This window comes from Saccopteryx bilineata, chromosome 4, assembly GCF_036850765.1.
Source record: "Saccopteryx bilineata isolate mSacBil1 chromosome 4, mSacBil1_pri_phased_curated, whole genome shotgun sequence".
Taxonomy (NCBI): Eukaryota; Metazoa; Chordata; class Mammalia; order Chiroptera; family Emballonuridae; genus Saccopteryx; species Saccopteryx bilineata.
Genome location: NC_089493.1, coordinates 127,741,561 through 127,755,186, shown reverse-complemented (window position 1 = coordinate 127,755,186; position 13,626 = coordinate 127,741,561). Strand labels below are relative to the sequence as shown.

Here is a 13,626-nt window from a genome sequence, read left to right as displayed (position 1 = left end):
GGGAAGTCAGGTTTGGGAGTTTCAGTCGATGTAGAGTGGAGGGCACTGTCCAGGGAGAGGGTAAGATAAGAGAAAGCAAGCAGTCTGCGATTCTGGGGAACGCAGAACATAGGAGTTGATAGAGGAAAAGAAGAATGAGGAAGCATGTTCAAGGAGTTAGAAGGAAAACCAAGAGAGAACAGTGTTCCCTAAGACAAGGGAGTTTAGTTTTTAGAAGTTCCAGGATATCTGATGCTGCCAAGAGGTCTCAGAAGGAGTGAGTGGTCACTCGAATATAGTTGTGTGACAACAGGAAGTTTTACCTGTCTTGGTCACTGCTGGATCCCCAGCACATTGAACAACCAGACACAAAGTATACACTCAAATAGTTGTTGAATCAGTGAACTGGAAAAGGTCCCTGGGATTTAGTTACAGACCCACAGGACCTTGGTTAAGGCATTTTCAGAAAAGTGGTGAAAGGAAGCCAGATTATTGTAGACTGAGGAGTGGATAGCGTGTCAGGAAGTGGCTACAGAGAGAGGACTTGGGATGGCCGTTACCTTGGGTACTTGTCATGTGCTGCACACTGAGCTCAGCACTTCACATGCATTAACTTTTCATCTTCCCAACAGCCCTGTGATGTAGGCTCTGCCACAACCCCCTTTACAGATGAGGAAACTAGCTCAGAGGAAAAATAACTTACCTGCCCAGGGTCCCTTGGCTAGAAACAAGTGTTAAAACCAAGACTTCAACCTAGACCTCTCTGTTTTCATCAGCACCTAACTGCTAAGGCTGCTCGGGAGGGGTGAGCAGGCTTTCTTGACATAGGTCAAGGCTCTTGGGTTTCTTCTGCCTGGAGATGGATAACATTTGGGATTCCAGTTTGATTCTGAAATTCTCTCCTCGCTTCTGCCGGGAGGTTCTGTTCATGACCTTGTAGTGCCATGGGAAGTCATGGATGTGGTGCCAGTGGGAGTGCCCTTGGCTCCAGACAGAAGAGAGAGAGGGAGTTCACTGGGGTTCAGGCTTAGGACAGTACAATCACAGCCTGAAGGTCACAGAGAAGAACCTGTAGGAGGGTGGGAAGAGACAACACTGGTATTTCGGCCTTTTTTTCAGTATTTACTAGCATCTTCATACTATATCAGATAGTGTGTTGGCTTGAAGGGGTGGCTTTCTGCTGATGGGGGAAAGGTACCTCGGATAGAGAGCCTGATCAGGAAGTGGAGGGAAGGAAGCAGGATGGGCTGATGAGCGTGTGCCTTTGCTGGGACACCACCAGCTGATCATGTCGGGCCTCCTCTGGTAGGATCCCCCGTCATCTTTCTCACCTGCTCACACTAGCTCCAGGCTTTACCAAGGTTGGAAAGCTTTCATCTGGGGCCCTCAGTAGCAGTGCCACTTCATGTGCCCATCTGCAGCTAGATGAGAAGCCTACACACCAGAATGTGAAACTGTTCCCCTCACCAGACCTCCCTATGAAGAGTGTTAGACTGAAACAGTGTGTTTATTCTGACATAATTGATTTCCATTCTGGCATCACATACACTTCCTAGCTGGTGACCAGCCAGTAACACAGTTTACGAATCAGCTAACCCGCAGACCACACCTTGAGTGCTCTTGAGCTGCCTCTGGTTTCAGAGCAGGTGCTGAGGTCTTGGAATTGTGTGTTTAGACTGTGCCCAGCCAGAACTACAGTCTACGTTACAGAGGGCTGACCCAGATCATTTACACTCTGTCAGGAGGGGTTCCTAGGGAGAGCAGGGTTGTGACCAAATGAAAAGGCTGACTGGCTGCACGTGTGCCAGGGGCACCTGCGCTTTCCTCCCTCTCTCTTGCCACAGGCGTGAGCTGAAGGGACTAGAGCTGGGGACCCTCCTGTAGGGCTTTGGTTTTGCCTGTTGCCCCTGGTGGCAGATCAGCCACCAGAATTTACACTGTTCTTGTAGGAAAACAGCATACATTGGAGAAGCATTCGTTGGTTGTCTTTGTGGCCACTCCTGGATGTGACCAGCTGCCTTCTTTGGATTCAGTGGAGAACTGTAAGTACCACCCTGTTCCCATTCTAGTAGAATAAGCACTTATCTGGAACTATAGCTCTAGATGGCCTGGCCTGAGTTGCTGGTACTAGCTGGGCCTAGAGCCCTTCATGAATGTGGGGACCAAGGGCCACCAGGTACCAAGAGCCATAGAAGGTGAGCTTTTCCTGTGCCCTCCAACTAATGTTTGCAGGCTGACTGGATGATCATACTGGCTGTTCACTGAGTTCTACAAGTCACCTGCTTTCTGGACTAAGAGTAATTCTGTTGCTGTTTTAAGAATGTGAATACACTTTGCTGGGTTTCTTTGAGTTCCTACAATGGGGGAAAAGGGAAGTTTTTGGTCATTTGAACTGAGTTGAGGCAGTCCTGTGACTACCTCCCGTCTTCCCTGAGCAGCAGCATTTGCGGTCTTACCAGTCTCCTAAGTGCCGTTCAGGTCTTGACCTCTTCTCACGTCCTTGGGTGAGGTAGCTGAGGTCTGGAAGAAAGGGAAAGGGGAGCAGTTACAAAGGCCCCGGGAATGTCGGAACCTGGGGTCACCCCTCCAAAGGAAGTCTGCCATCAGACTTCCTCCTTTCAGCTGCAGGCTGGAGGAATTAATGTTTCTTTTTTTTTTTTTTTTTTTTTTTTGTATTTTTCTGAAGCTGGAAACGGGGAGAGACAGTCAAACAGACTCCCGCATGCGCCCGACCAGGATCCACCCGGCACGCCCACCAGGGGCGACGCTCTGCCCACCAGGGGGCGATGCTCTGCCCCTCCGGGGCGTCGCTCTGCCGCGACCAGAGCCACTCTAGCGCCTGGGGCAGAGGCCAAGGAGCCATCCCCAGCGCCGGGGCCATCTTTGCTCCAATGGAGCCTTGGCTGCAGGAGGGGAAGAGAGAGACAGAGAGGAAGGAGGGGGGTGGGGGTGGAGAAGCAAATGGGCGCTTCTCCTGTGTGCCCTGGTCGGGAATCGAACCCGGGTCCCCCGCACGCCAGGCCGACGCTCTACCACTGAGCCAACCGGCCAGGGCCGAATTAATGTTTCTTGGGGAAGAAACTGACCCACAAGTTGAGTGGTGGTTTGCAGAGGACTCTGCTCCAGCCTGACTCTTGTCATGTGTCATCTACTAGAGTCTGCAGGGCCCCTAGGTGACTACCCTTCCATTCTGGCCCCAGTATAGCCAACCTGCAGCTGCCCTTCTCTGGGAATGTCTCCTCTTTGAAAGGAAAAAAACGTGATCTTGCTATTGTTTTTTTACTTTTTTATTTTATTTATTTATTTTTTTTTTTCAGAGAGAGAGAGGGACAGACAGGGACAGACAGATAGGAATGGAGAGAGATGAGAAGCATCAATCATTAGATTTTCCATTGCACGTTGCAACACCTTAGTTGTTCATTGACTGCCCTCCCATACGTGCCCTGACCGCGGGCCTTCCGCAGACCGAGTAACCCCTTGCTGGAGCCAGCAACCCTGGGTCCAAGCTGGTGGGCTTTTTGCTCAAACCAGATGAGCCCGCGCTCAATCCAGCAACCCCGGGTTCTCGAACCTGGGTCCTCTGCATCCCAGTCTAATGCTCCATCCATTGCACCACCGCCCGGCCAGGCTTGCTATTGTTTTTTAATCCAAGGATTTATACAGAACATGTGGTTTATAATCTGAGAATAGAAATCCTTAACCACGTGGGGTTATCTCTGTCATTCCAGACACCTTGACCATAGACAATGAGCAGTGTCTCCTCCAGTCTCAGACCATCTGGGGAGCTCTCCGAGGTAACAGGGGGCTGATGCGGGAGAGACCGAGGAATGTGGGGTGATTGGCATTGATGGGGTGGGAGGACAGGATGGGGCCCAGCAACTTTCTTTGTGGAGAGCATGTGGACTGTTTTCCCATTCCCTGAAAAGAGTGATCTCCTTACAGCTTTCCCCAGAAGCTGACAGGTTTTACTTGTGCAGGGGCAGCAGCTCCGCCAGATGGGCACACACTCTGTGGAGGCGGTGGGACCCTGCAGGCTGCTGCTCAGGGTGCCAGCTGGGGACCAGCAGCCAGGACAGGGGTGCTGTGCCACAGACACTGCCTATTCAGCTCTCACTAAAGACACATAGTCGGCCTGGTTCTTTCGGAAAGGAAAACCATATCAAAGAAATAGATAAATTTCAAAAAAAAAATAGTAGTAAAATATGTAGAATTATATTATTTGGGGAGGACATTAGAACTTGCTTAGCTGAGAGGTAGTAGACCTATATCCTTCCTCTTGGTTTATTGTAAAATATAGACTTAGGCAAATACCTCTTCTACTTTTGGTAAAACACCTGCTGGTAAAGGACGTAGGACATTCTCACAAAGTCCCTAACCTCAGTTGATCTGTCTTTATCCCCTTCCCCTCATCTGTCCTCTCCAGTGTTGTGGAGAAGCAGCACGCTGGCCCCCTGCCCTCCAGCACCTTTAGTGGTGGTGCTGACAATCAGCGAGGCTGGTGGGGTCTGGGACACTAGGCATCAGGCAGGGGAGGAAGTGACACGATAGTCTCGCGGTCTGCCTCAGACTTGGTGCTGGGTGACCCTGGTTCTTTCATTCTGAAACTTGAAGACTCTAGGATTCCTTCGTGGGGCCTCTGCTTGGTTTTTAGAAGTGGAGCTGCGGCATTGAGAATACACAGTGCTTTGGCCTCAGCATGCCTGCCATGGCCTTGCTGGAGTCGAGTGTGCATCCTTGAACTGGTCGGTCCAGGGCGGCTGCTGGGAACAGTGCAGGTATGGCTGCACCTGACCCACCTCAGACCCGCAGAGCTAGGTCTCCACTCAAGCTCTGAAGAGGAAATGGGATAATTCTTTGCCTTCCTGGTCCAGCTGGGGACCGAGGCACTTTGGAAACTCAAGCTCATGATCATTTTTTCACAGTTCAGTAAGTGCAAGGGCAGCAGGCTAGGGCCCCTTTCTCAGCTCCCTCAGCTTCACTGAGTGCTGTCCCTAAAAGATTGTAACCCCTTGCAGATGATGTTTCTGCATCTGTCCCTACAAGCACACCTCTGAATGTTCTTATAACTTTGTGCCTTTAGAAATATGGCAAAGAGGTATGTTGGCTTTGAGGGTTACTATATTCCTAGGAGGGGCACTAAAACCCTCACACTGCCACCTCCCAAAATAAAATAGAGTAAACATTGATACCACCTTCCTATACCGCCCCCCCCCCCCCCGATCCTAGAGTTGAGAACCATCAAGCCTTCTGCTGGGTGCCCGAGCATCATCCTCTGCCATACTGTCACCTCCCAGATGGATGCTTCTCGCCCACCTCCCTAAGTCTTTACTCTGCCTCTCTGCTTCCCTGTAGGTTTGGAGACTTTTAGCCAGCTTGTTTGGAGATCTCCTGAGGGCACGGTGAGTGTGAGCCCTCAAAAAGGGCTCCTTTTAAGTGCCAGGTTGTTCAAGATGTCTGGAGACCAGGAAATATCTTCTTTTGCTTTAAGACAAACTCCTAGTGGCTTGAGAGGGCCTCAATAAGAGTATACAAGGAGACATGAATGGAAACTTGGTTTATTAGACTTGGCCTGTTTAAAATCACTGTAATGTAGTTCTCCTGAGTCATTATTTAGTAAAGACCTGGAGACAACACTGCTTTGAGGAAAACATATCAATGGTCAGTGAAGGCGCAGAATCTGTAGGCTGAATGGTGTGTGGGACAGCTGTTTTTGGCTAGCCTGGGACAGCTGCTCTCTGATCAAATTCCTGCTTATGGTCATTGGGGTAGAGGTGTGGGGCATTTGGGGAGACAGTTACCCTGCAGAACAATCACAGAGTGGCTTTTCAGAGTTCTCGGGAGACCTCCTCATTCCCCAGTCCACCCCCATGGTGAGCTCCCTTGGAATGCTGACATGTTCAATGTTTGGTCCACACAGTTTTTTATCAACAAGACGGAGATCGAAGACTTTCCCCGCTTCCTTCACCGGGGCTTGTTGCTGGATACATCTCGGCATTACCTCCCACTGCCCAGCATCCTGGACACACTGGTACCCAGGCCTTAGGCCTTCTTTGGGGTGATGGGGCAAGGGATAGCCCAGGTGCCATATTCCTGAAGACTTACAGAGAGAATATAAATAACTATGAGCTCCTTGGAAAAATGTGAAGGATGATCTGCTGTAAGACAAAATAATAAGAGTGATTTCAGTCTACCCCATTGGCTACTGTGGACCAGTTTCCAGGCTATCTCCAGCAGGGATGTAGAAGGCAGGTTTGGGAACTGGCTTCTTTGACCGGCAGAGCTAACTTTAGTTTAGTTAGCACAGGGTCACAGAAGATATTTGCCGAGTCTTAGGTGGGGACATTCCTAACTGTCTTGAGTTTGATGGGCAGTCTTACCTGACAGCGGCTGATCCAGCTCGGCTGTCTGCCTTTTCCTTTGCTCCTCTGGGGGAACCAAAGGAGGGGAGACATGCGTCAGTCTCAGCTTCTGAGTATGTGGGTTGTGGGGCTACTGAATTTATAGCAGACCCCACAGTCTGGATAAGTTCTAGTCAGACTACCCAAGACAAATGGCAGGAAGAAATGTTAGTTTTCAGAGTATTCTGGTGCTTTTGGAAGACCCTAGGGTACTACATAGCCACAACCCTCCTCTTAATGTGGCTACCACTCATCTCAAAAGGAGGAGTTGCTGCCTCAGTCAGCTGCCTTCAGCTGTGCCCTGGGGAAGAAGAAATGTGCTGGATCTCCATGCCAGGCATGCCCTGGTGAGAAGGTCTGCTGGAACCTGTTAACACTCAGCCTAGCCTTGGGCAGGCCGAGGGCGAGTGGAGTAGCCTGGAAGTCTGCCCAGCTTCCTGAGTTTGAGACTGAGAATTGACTCTTGGTGTGATCACAGTGTGTTCTCTGGCTTGCAGGATGTCATGGCGTACAATAAATTCAACGTGTTCCACTGGCATCTAGTTGATGACCCATCCTTTCCATATGAAAGTGTCACTTTCCCAGAGCTCACCAGGAAGGTAGGTACTGATTTCACCCTACCCACACTGATGGGATGTTTGAGCCTAGCTATGGCGCTGCTGGAAAGGGCACCTGCTCTCCTCCTCACCAGCCAGTTTTAGGGACACTGACATGGGAATGGCACTGATTTGGAGTCAGGAGACCTGAGGCCGAGTTAAGTTGCCCACTTCTTTGCTCTGTGACCTTCAGGAGATAATCTCTTCTGGTCTCATTTTCTTTTTATTGTATTATTTATATTCTGTCAGGTGGACATAATACCTTCATTTTACTGGCCATATGATACGCAGGTAAAACAGTAGACATGATGGCTTGTGGCCGATTATGAAATAAGTTCAGTAAAGGAAGTCCCTGATACCAGAGGGCTGTGGGTAGATTTTCTGATATTCAGGAAGTCCTAGAGGAGTTTTCAGTCTCCTCTAGTTGGCTAGCCTTCAGAAAATAAGATCCTTAAAGGTGTCTTTTGTCTTTCAGGGGTCCTATAACCCTGCCACCCATATCTATACCACACAGGACGTGAAGGAGGTGATTGAATATGCACGGCTCCGGGGCATCCGTGTATTGGCAGAATTTGACACTCCTGGCCATACACAGTCCTGGGGACCTGGTAAGCATAATGTCAGGGGTTGGAGGAAGTCCACTGAGCCTCCTCCTCTTGAGGCTTTGGGGCATTAGCACTTGGACGTGGCATGCTTAGCCTTGGTCCCTGGAAGAGTTTTCCGTCCACCTCTCCCACCTGGGATTTTAGATAGGCAGAACTTAATTTGTCTGAAGGAAGCCACTTCTTACTATTATACTATGGGCAGATTCTTCTCAAATGTCCTTGTCTTAATGATGCCCTTGCAGGTTGTTGTGTCCTAGAGTGGAAGAAAGATTTTGCCAATTTGGCTGAATTTGGCTCTCTGCTTTTCTGCCTAAAGGCAGGATGAGAGCAGCCTTTGGGGCGGAGGTGACCCCTGCTGGAAGCAGTGTGTCAAGGCAAGAGTGTATGTGCTGACCCTCTGTTTATGATTATGAATATATTTGTATTTTTTTTATTGTGACTAAGTGCTCATGATTACCAGAGTCCTTGAGTCTATCTACCTGTGTAAGTATAATGTTTATGGGTCCAACTTATGACTTAGTGTGAGTTAATGTCCTTCTGTATGTGACTGTGCCCAATGGTCTGCATACTTGTGATGCTCGTGTGGGCTTCTCTGCCGCCTAGGTGTCTCTGGATTGTTGACTCCTTGCTACTCTGGGTCTCAGCCCTCTGGCTCCTTTGGACCGGTGAACCCCATTCTCAACAGCACCTATGAGTTCATGAACACTTTCTTCTTGGAGATCAGCTCTGTCTTCCCGGATTTCTACCTTCACCTCGGAGGAGATGAGGTCGATTTCGCCTGTTGGTATGAACCCTCTGATCTCGCCATCTGGCCTGATGAGCTGCCTGCTCAGAACAGAGGTCAGCCCCTGGCAGGCAGCCTTTCTTGGGTGCTCCTCGGGATCGACCTTGGAGACAGCACTCTGTCTCAGTCCAGACAGCTCCAGTCCTGCGCTTCTTTCTCTCCAGTGACAGAGAGGCCCTGCCTGCCTGGCGAGGCTATGAACGTAAAACTGTTCCTTCCTTTTCTTATATCCTTCAGATAATTGTGGGAAAGCCAGCTCTAGGCACAGAACTGACTTGTTAAAATCCAGAATAGGGAAAATCATCTATAATTATGAAGGTTTAAAATAGTCTGCTTGAGGAGTCATGGCACAGATGAATTTGAGACTAATAGAGGACAGGGTCTGGTTGGCGTTAAATTCTAAGTTCCAAGTCCTCAGATCTGCTTAGCTCAGAAGAGGTTCAGGGGCTTCTTTGAGAAATGGGCGCTAGAGCTGAAACTGGGGGCGTAGTTTGCCTTTTTCAAGGCACGAAAGAAGGGGGGAAACATCCCAAGAGAAAATGTGAGCAAAATACAGACATCGAGGACGGGAGAGTGGCAGCAGTGCTTGTGTCCCACAGGAATAGAGAATAAATACTAAGGGGAAAACAACACGCCCAGGGTGGGGTTAGAGAGGGAAGCTAGAGCTCCATGTGCCAGAGCCCTGGGTGTAGTCCAGAGACCAGTGTGTGTTCTCTTTGAGAGTTTGAACTCAAAGCTCTTCAGGTCCAGGACCAGAGCTTTCCTGGCCTGGTTCAATGGCTCCTTCATACAGCTTTGTTCAGCTTCCATTTCTGGGGCCTCTGAGATCCTCAGCTGATTGTTAATTCAGGCAAAAAAGGAGGTTGTGGGAAGCCAGGTGACTAATCCCAGGCTTTGGGCTTTTCAGATGTTGAAAGAATTCTTATTTTCTCTTGGGATTTAGGAAGTCCAACCCAGATATCCAGGCCTTTATGAAGAAGAAAGGCTTTGGTAGTGACTTCAAAAAGCTGGAGTCCTTCTACATCGAGACGTAAGAAAGGAAGGAGGGTGGGTAGGTTCCCTTGGATCACTTCCTGTGGGGTAAACCATGCCTGGACTAGGCCCTGCTTCACTATTCTCTGAGCCCCTTGAAAGAGTCACATGTCCAATAGTGACAGGTTTGGAGTGGTCAGTTCCAAACTGGGGAAGACACTGCTTCATTGGGAATGGGCCCCTAGCTTTGTTCGGCTCCAAGATCCCTGGCGCCAGCAGCCCAGGGCCAGCTTGAGCTGAGCAGACGCTTTCTCTACTCTCCAGGCTGCTTCGTATCCTCTCTGCCTACGGCAAGGGCTATGTGGTGTGGCAGGAGGTGTTTGATAATAAAGTAAAGGTGAGCCGGGGGCAGAAAGGAGCCGCCTTCAGTGCCTCCCTCTGCTCTCGCAGCCCCTCCCTGCCTCTGAATGGACTGATCCTCCTGAATTTGATTAGGCTTTCGTGTTTGGAACACTTGGGCCATCTCTTCTTTTCCCTCTAGAAAGGTTGCAGAGGTCTGGGTGTGGGTTTTGCAGCTTGTGTCTGTCTTCCCTCACTGCTGATTGATCAAGAGTCATTTCTGCTGCTAGGTTACTTGGGATTCCTGAGATTGGCATCCTGGGCTGGGTTTTCCTTCCTAGACCAGGGTCTTGCAGGTCTTCTGAAGTAAGGTTCCTTCTCCTTCGTTGTCGATCAATATACTCCTAGCCTCTGCCACATACAGGGGCACTGTAGGAACCTTGTCCCATCCGCAGAAATGTCTGGGGACTCTTAGACATACATGGTAGCTCCCAGTGAGTCTGCTGGCCCCACTGTTTGCCCCCCGAGCTCATAGTCACTGTCTCAGTGTGGAGAAGGATGGGGGGATGAGCAGCAGAATGAGCTGTCCTACAGCCTGTGGAATCCTTGACCTCTGCCCTGAGCTGGGAGCTCAGTGGTTGGGGGGCACAGAGAACTGTCCGTGGCCTGGTGCCTGCATCATAATGTGGTCCAGGAGTCTGCTCAACTATGTGCCATTTCCACCATTGAACTTTTGTGACAGGTTCGGCCAGACACGGTCATCCAGGTATGGCGGGAAAATATACCAGTGACCTATCAGAAGGAGTTGGCCCTGATTACTGCAGCCGGCTTCCGGGCCCTGCTCTCTGCACCCTGGTACCTGAACCGCATTAGCTATGGGCCTGACTGGGAAGACTTTTACAAGGTGGACCCCTTGTCATTTGAAGGTGAAAGCAGGGTGCTCTCCTTGCTGACCACAGGTGGCTGGGCTGGGGCACAGGGTGGGAGGCAGGAGGGTCTGGGCTGGGTATCTCAGGTGAAGAGATGAAACAACCCCACTGAGGAGAAGGCAGCGGGAGGAGTCCTCCAGCTCTGTCTGCAGCTTGTTTTCCCACAGGTCATCCTGAGCAGAAGGCGCTGGTGATTGGTGGAGAGGCCTGTATGTGGGGAGAGTACGTGGACAGCACAAACCTGGTCCCCAGGCTCTGGTGAGGTTCTCTGAGGACCTGGAGGGTTAGGTTCGTGGGCACAGGTGTCCCTTGCAGACTCAGTCCTGTCCCGCTACCCCAGGGTAGTATTGGCCTTCCAGGCCTGAGAGCAAAGGGACATTGTTGCGATCCTGCTGTTTGTGTGCAGTACCCACATCTCACCTGACTTCTATCTGTGCATCTCCAACAGCCTGTTAGGCATGTGGGGTAGAGATGGAGACAGGCCTGGAGGGCACAGGGACTTGGTCAGAAGCCAGCCTGGCAGCCCATGATTTCCATAGTAAGACTCCCTGGTCGGGCTCCTCAGCAGCCTTCCCAAGCCTGAGGGGTCTGGAGTTGATGTTTCAGAGCACCTATTGCTGCTGTCAGTAATGGTGATGGAGCCCTGACCACTGACTCTGGTTCCTATGTCTGTGAGAGGGAAAGGTGGGGTCACTTTCTCACGTCATGGAATTGGAGCTGAACCTGGAGGTCCCTGGATCTCTTCAGCTAGACTGCCGCTCTGGATAAGTTGTTGATCGCATCCCTTGGCCCTGAGCCTAGACAGGAGGCAGTAGCCTGTGGGTGTCCCACCGCCTTGCAGGGGATCCAGGGTCCAATTTGGTGCATGCCCCCTTTCCTCCAGGCCCAGAGCAGGGGCTGTTGCCGAGAGGCTGTGGAGCAGTGAGGTGGTGACAGACATGGACTTTGCCTCTAAACGTTTGGCACACTTCCGCTGTGAGCTGCTGAGGTAAGCAAGCTGCGGGCCTTCCCAAGCATGTGGGTAGGTCAGTGACATGGGCCCTTACTGCCAGGACAAGAGCACATAGTAATCGCTGCTGCATACAGACACCTAGCCCATGGTGTGCATTGTGCTTAGCCCTTTACAGGCGTTATCTCATTGATCTTCTCCACAACTTCATACAGTAGTTAGTTTTATCCCCGTTTTAGAGATAGGCAGCTGTGGCACAGACAAGTAACTTGCCCAAAGTTGCTTAGAACCGGTATTTGAACCAGGCCAACTTAGTCTTCTCAGCCATGCTTTTATGGGCTGTCATGAAGCCTGTGCCCCTGCTGGGGATAAGACTATATATAAATGGTCATTTCCCGGATTGAGCCACTGACGAGGTCCTGGGGACCTGAGGGCTATAGCCTGGTGCTGAGCAGAGCCCAGGCTGAGAGCCACCATGGCGGGGTCTGGCCCTCAGTGTCTGACTCACTGGTTGACCCTGAGCTGGTTCCCTACCGTCTCCAAGCATATTGTTTACTTGGTATTGAAGGAGGCTGCCTAGAGGTGAGGCTGAGAACTCAGGACAGGTTGTCATGCCCACGTGGATTGGAAAGCACCTTAGTCCCCCACCACCATCACATTCACAGCTTTTAGAGCCCTTTGAAGGGCACTCCACGAGCCAGGAGGACTGGGCACCCCTTGGACATCCGCCTCTTTTGTAAGGAACTGAGTGTTGGGGCTAGGGTGCAGAGACAGGCAGGATGGAAATAGGGAGGCACTCCCAAAAGTTCCTGGCTATCCCCTTGTCAGAATCACTCGGGGCAGGTTCTTGCTGACACATGGCTCCACCCCAAGTAGAAGTCTGCAGAAGTGAGACTCTGAGTAGTACTGATGGGCAGGGGCAGCTTGCAACCCCCTGAAATGAGCAAAAGAAGACAGTTGTGATGGTGACCCCTGAGTGGCTCATCTCACCGTGTTTGTACGTGTCCTCTTGCAGGCGGGGTGTCCAGGCCCAGCCCCTCAGTGTAGGATACTGTGAACAGGAGTTTGAACAAACCTGAGCAATCAGGCACATGCACCGAGGAGGGTGCTGGCCGTAGCAGAGTGGTGGTGGGGGCCAGGCTCCCACTGCATCCCAGCCAGGGGTCGGAGCCCCTTGCCCACGTGCCGCTGTGCTTGGAGAGACTGGTGCTGGTGTCCAATAAAGAGTGATATGGCCTATTTCTACAATGAACATGGACTACCTGTGTAAAAAAAATGTAGGTGGTGCCAGGACCGGCCTTCTGCGTCTGAGTGTGTGGGGCTCAGCAGGGCCCAGTCAGATGGGGCTCAATATCTGCCCCTGGCTGGTGCTTGTTTGTCGAAGGCTAAGAAGGAAACCCTTTGTGCTGTCTTGCCTCTCCCTGCCTCACTCAGGGTCCAGATGCATGGCCCCATTCTCTAGTCACTTAGGCCTCCAAGCCTTCTATATATGGAAGAAGACATTGTTCAGAGAAGTTCTGGCCATTAGCAGGGGCCCCAGACCTAGTCTCGTCACAGACTAGCCCTCCCTCAGCATACACACACTTCTCTCCCTAGAGCTGCTTCTGCTTCAGGTTTCTTACTTCAAGTTCATGCAACCATTGTTTATATCAGGAGTCGGGAACCTTTTTGGCTGAGAGAGCCATGAACACCACATTTTTTAAAAATTTATTCATTTTAGAGAGGAGAGGGAGAGACAGAAAGAGAGAGTGACAGAGAGAGGAGAGACAGAGAGGGGGTGGAGGAGCTGGAAGCATCAACTCCCATATGTGCCTTGACCAGGCAAGCCCAGGGTTTTGAACCGGCGACCTCAGCATTTCCAGGTCGACGCTTTATCCACTGCGCCACCACAGGTCAGGCAGAACGCCACATATTTTAAAATGTAATTCCGTGAGAGCCATACAACGACCCGTGTACATTACGCATTATCCAATTAAAATTTGGTGTTGTCCCAGAGGACAGCTGTGATTGGCTCCAGCCACCCGCAACCATGAACATGAGCTGTAGGAAATGAATGGATTGTAATACATGAGAAT

General features: G+C 50.9%; 1 protein-coding gene across 1 annotated transcript in view; it reads left to right on the top strand.

Annotated features, from left to right (window-relative positions):
- HEXA (hexosaminidase subunit alpha) overlaps positions 1-12,803 on the top strand; it is a 49,179-nt gene extending 36,376 nt beyond the window's left edge. Inside the window, exons 2-14 of the mRNA XM_066278019.1 lie at positions 1,929-2,021; positions 3,708-3,773; positions 5,332-5,378; positions 5,897-6,007; positions 6,875-6,976; positions 7,449-7,581; positions 8,182-8,362; positions 9,306-9,392; positions 9,659-9,731; positions 10,416-10,599; positions 10,770-10,860; positions 11,486-11,590; positions 12,567-12,803. Of these exons, the coding sequence (XP_066134116.1) occupies positions 1,929-2,021; positions 3,708-3,773; positions 5,332-5,378; positions 5,897-6,007; positions 6,875-6,976; positions 7,449-7,581; positions 8,182-8,362; positions 9,306-9,392; positions 9,659-9,731; positions 10,416-10,599; positions 10,770-10,860; positions 11,486-11,590; positions 12,567-12,630 (1,337 nt within the window). The 3' untranslated portion in view covers positions 12,631-12,803. The remainder of the gene's footprint in view (positions 1-1,928; positions 2,022-3,707; positions 3,774-5,331; positions 5,379-5,896; positions 6,008-6,874; positions 6,977-7,448; positions 7,582-8,181; positions 8,363-9,305; positions 9,393-9,658; positions 9,732-10,415; positions 10,600-10,769; positions 10,861-11,485; positions 11,591-12,566) is intronic.
- Positions 12,804-13,626: the final 823 nt, after the last annotated feature.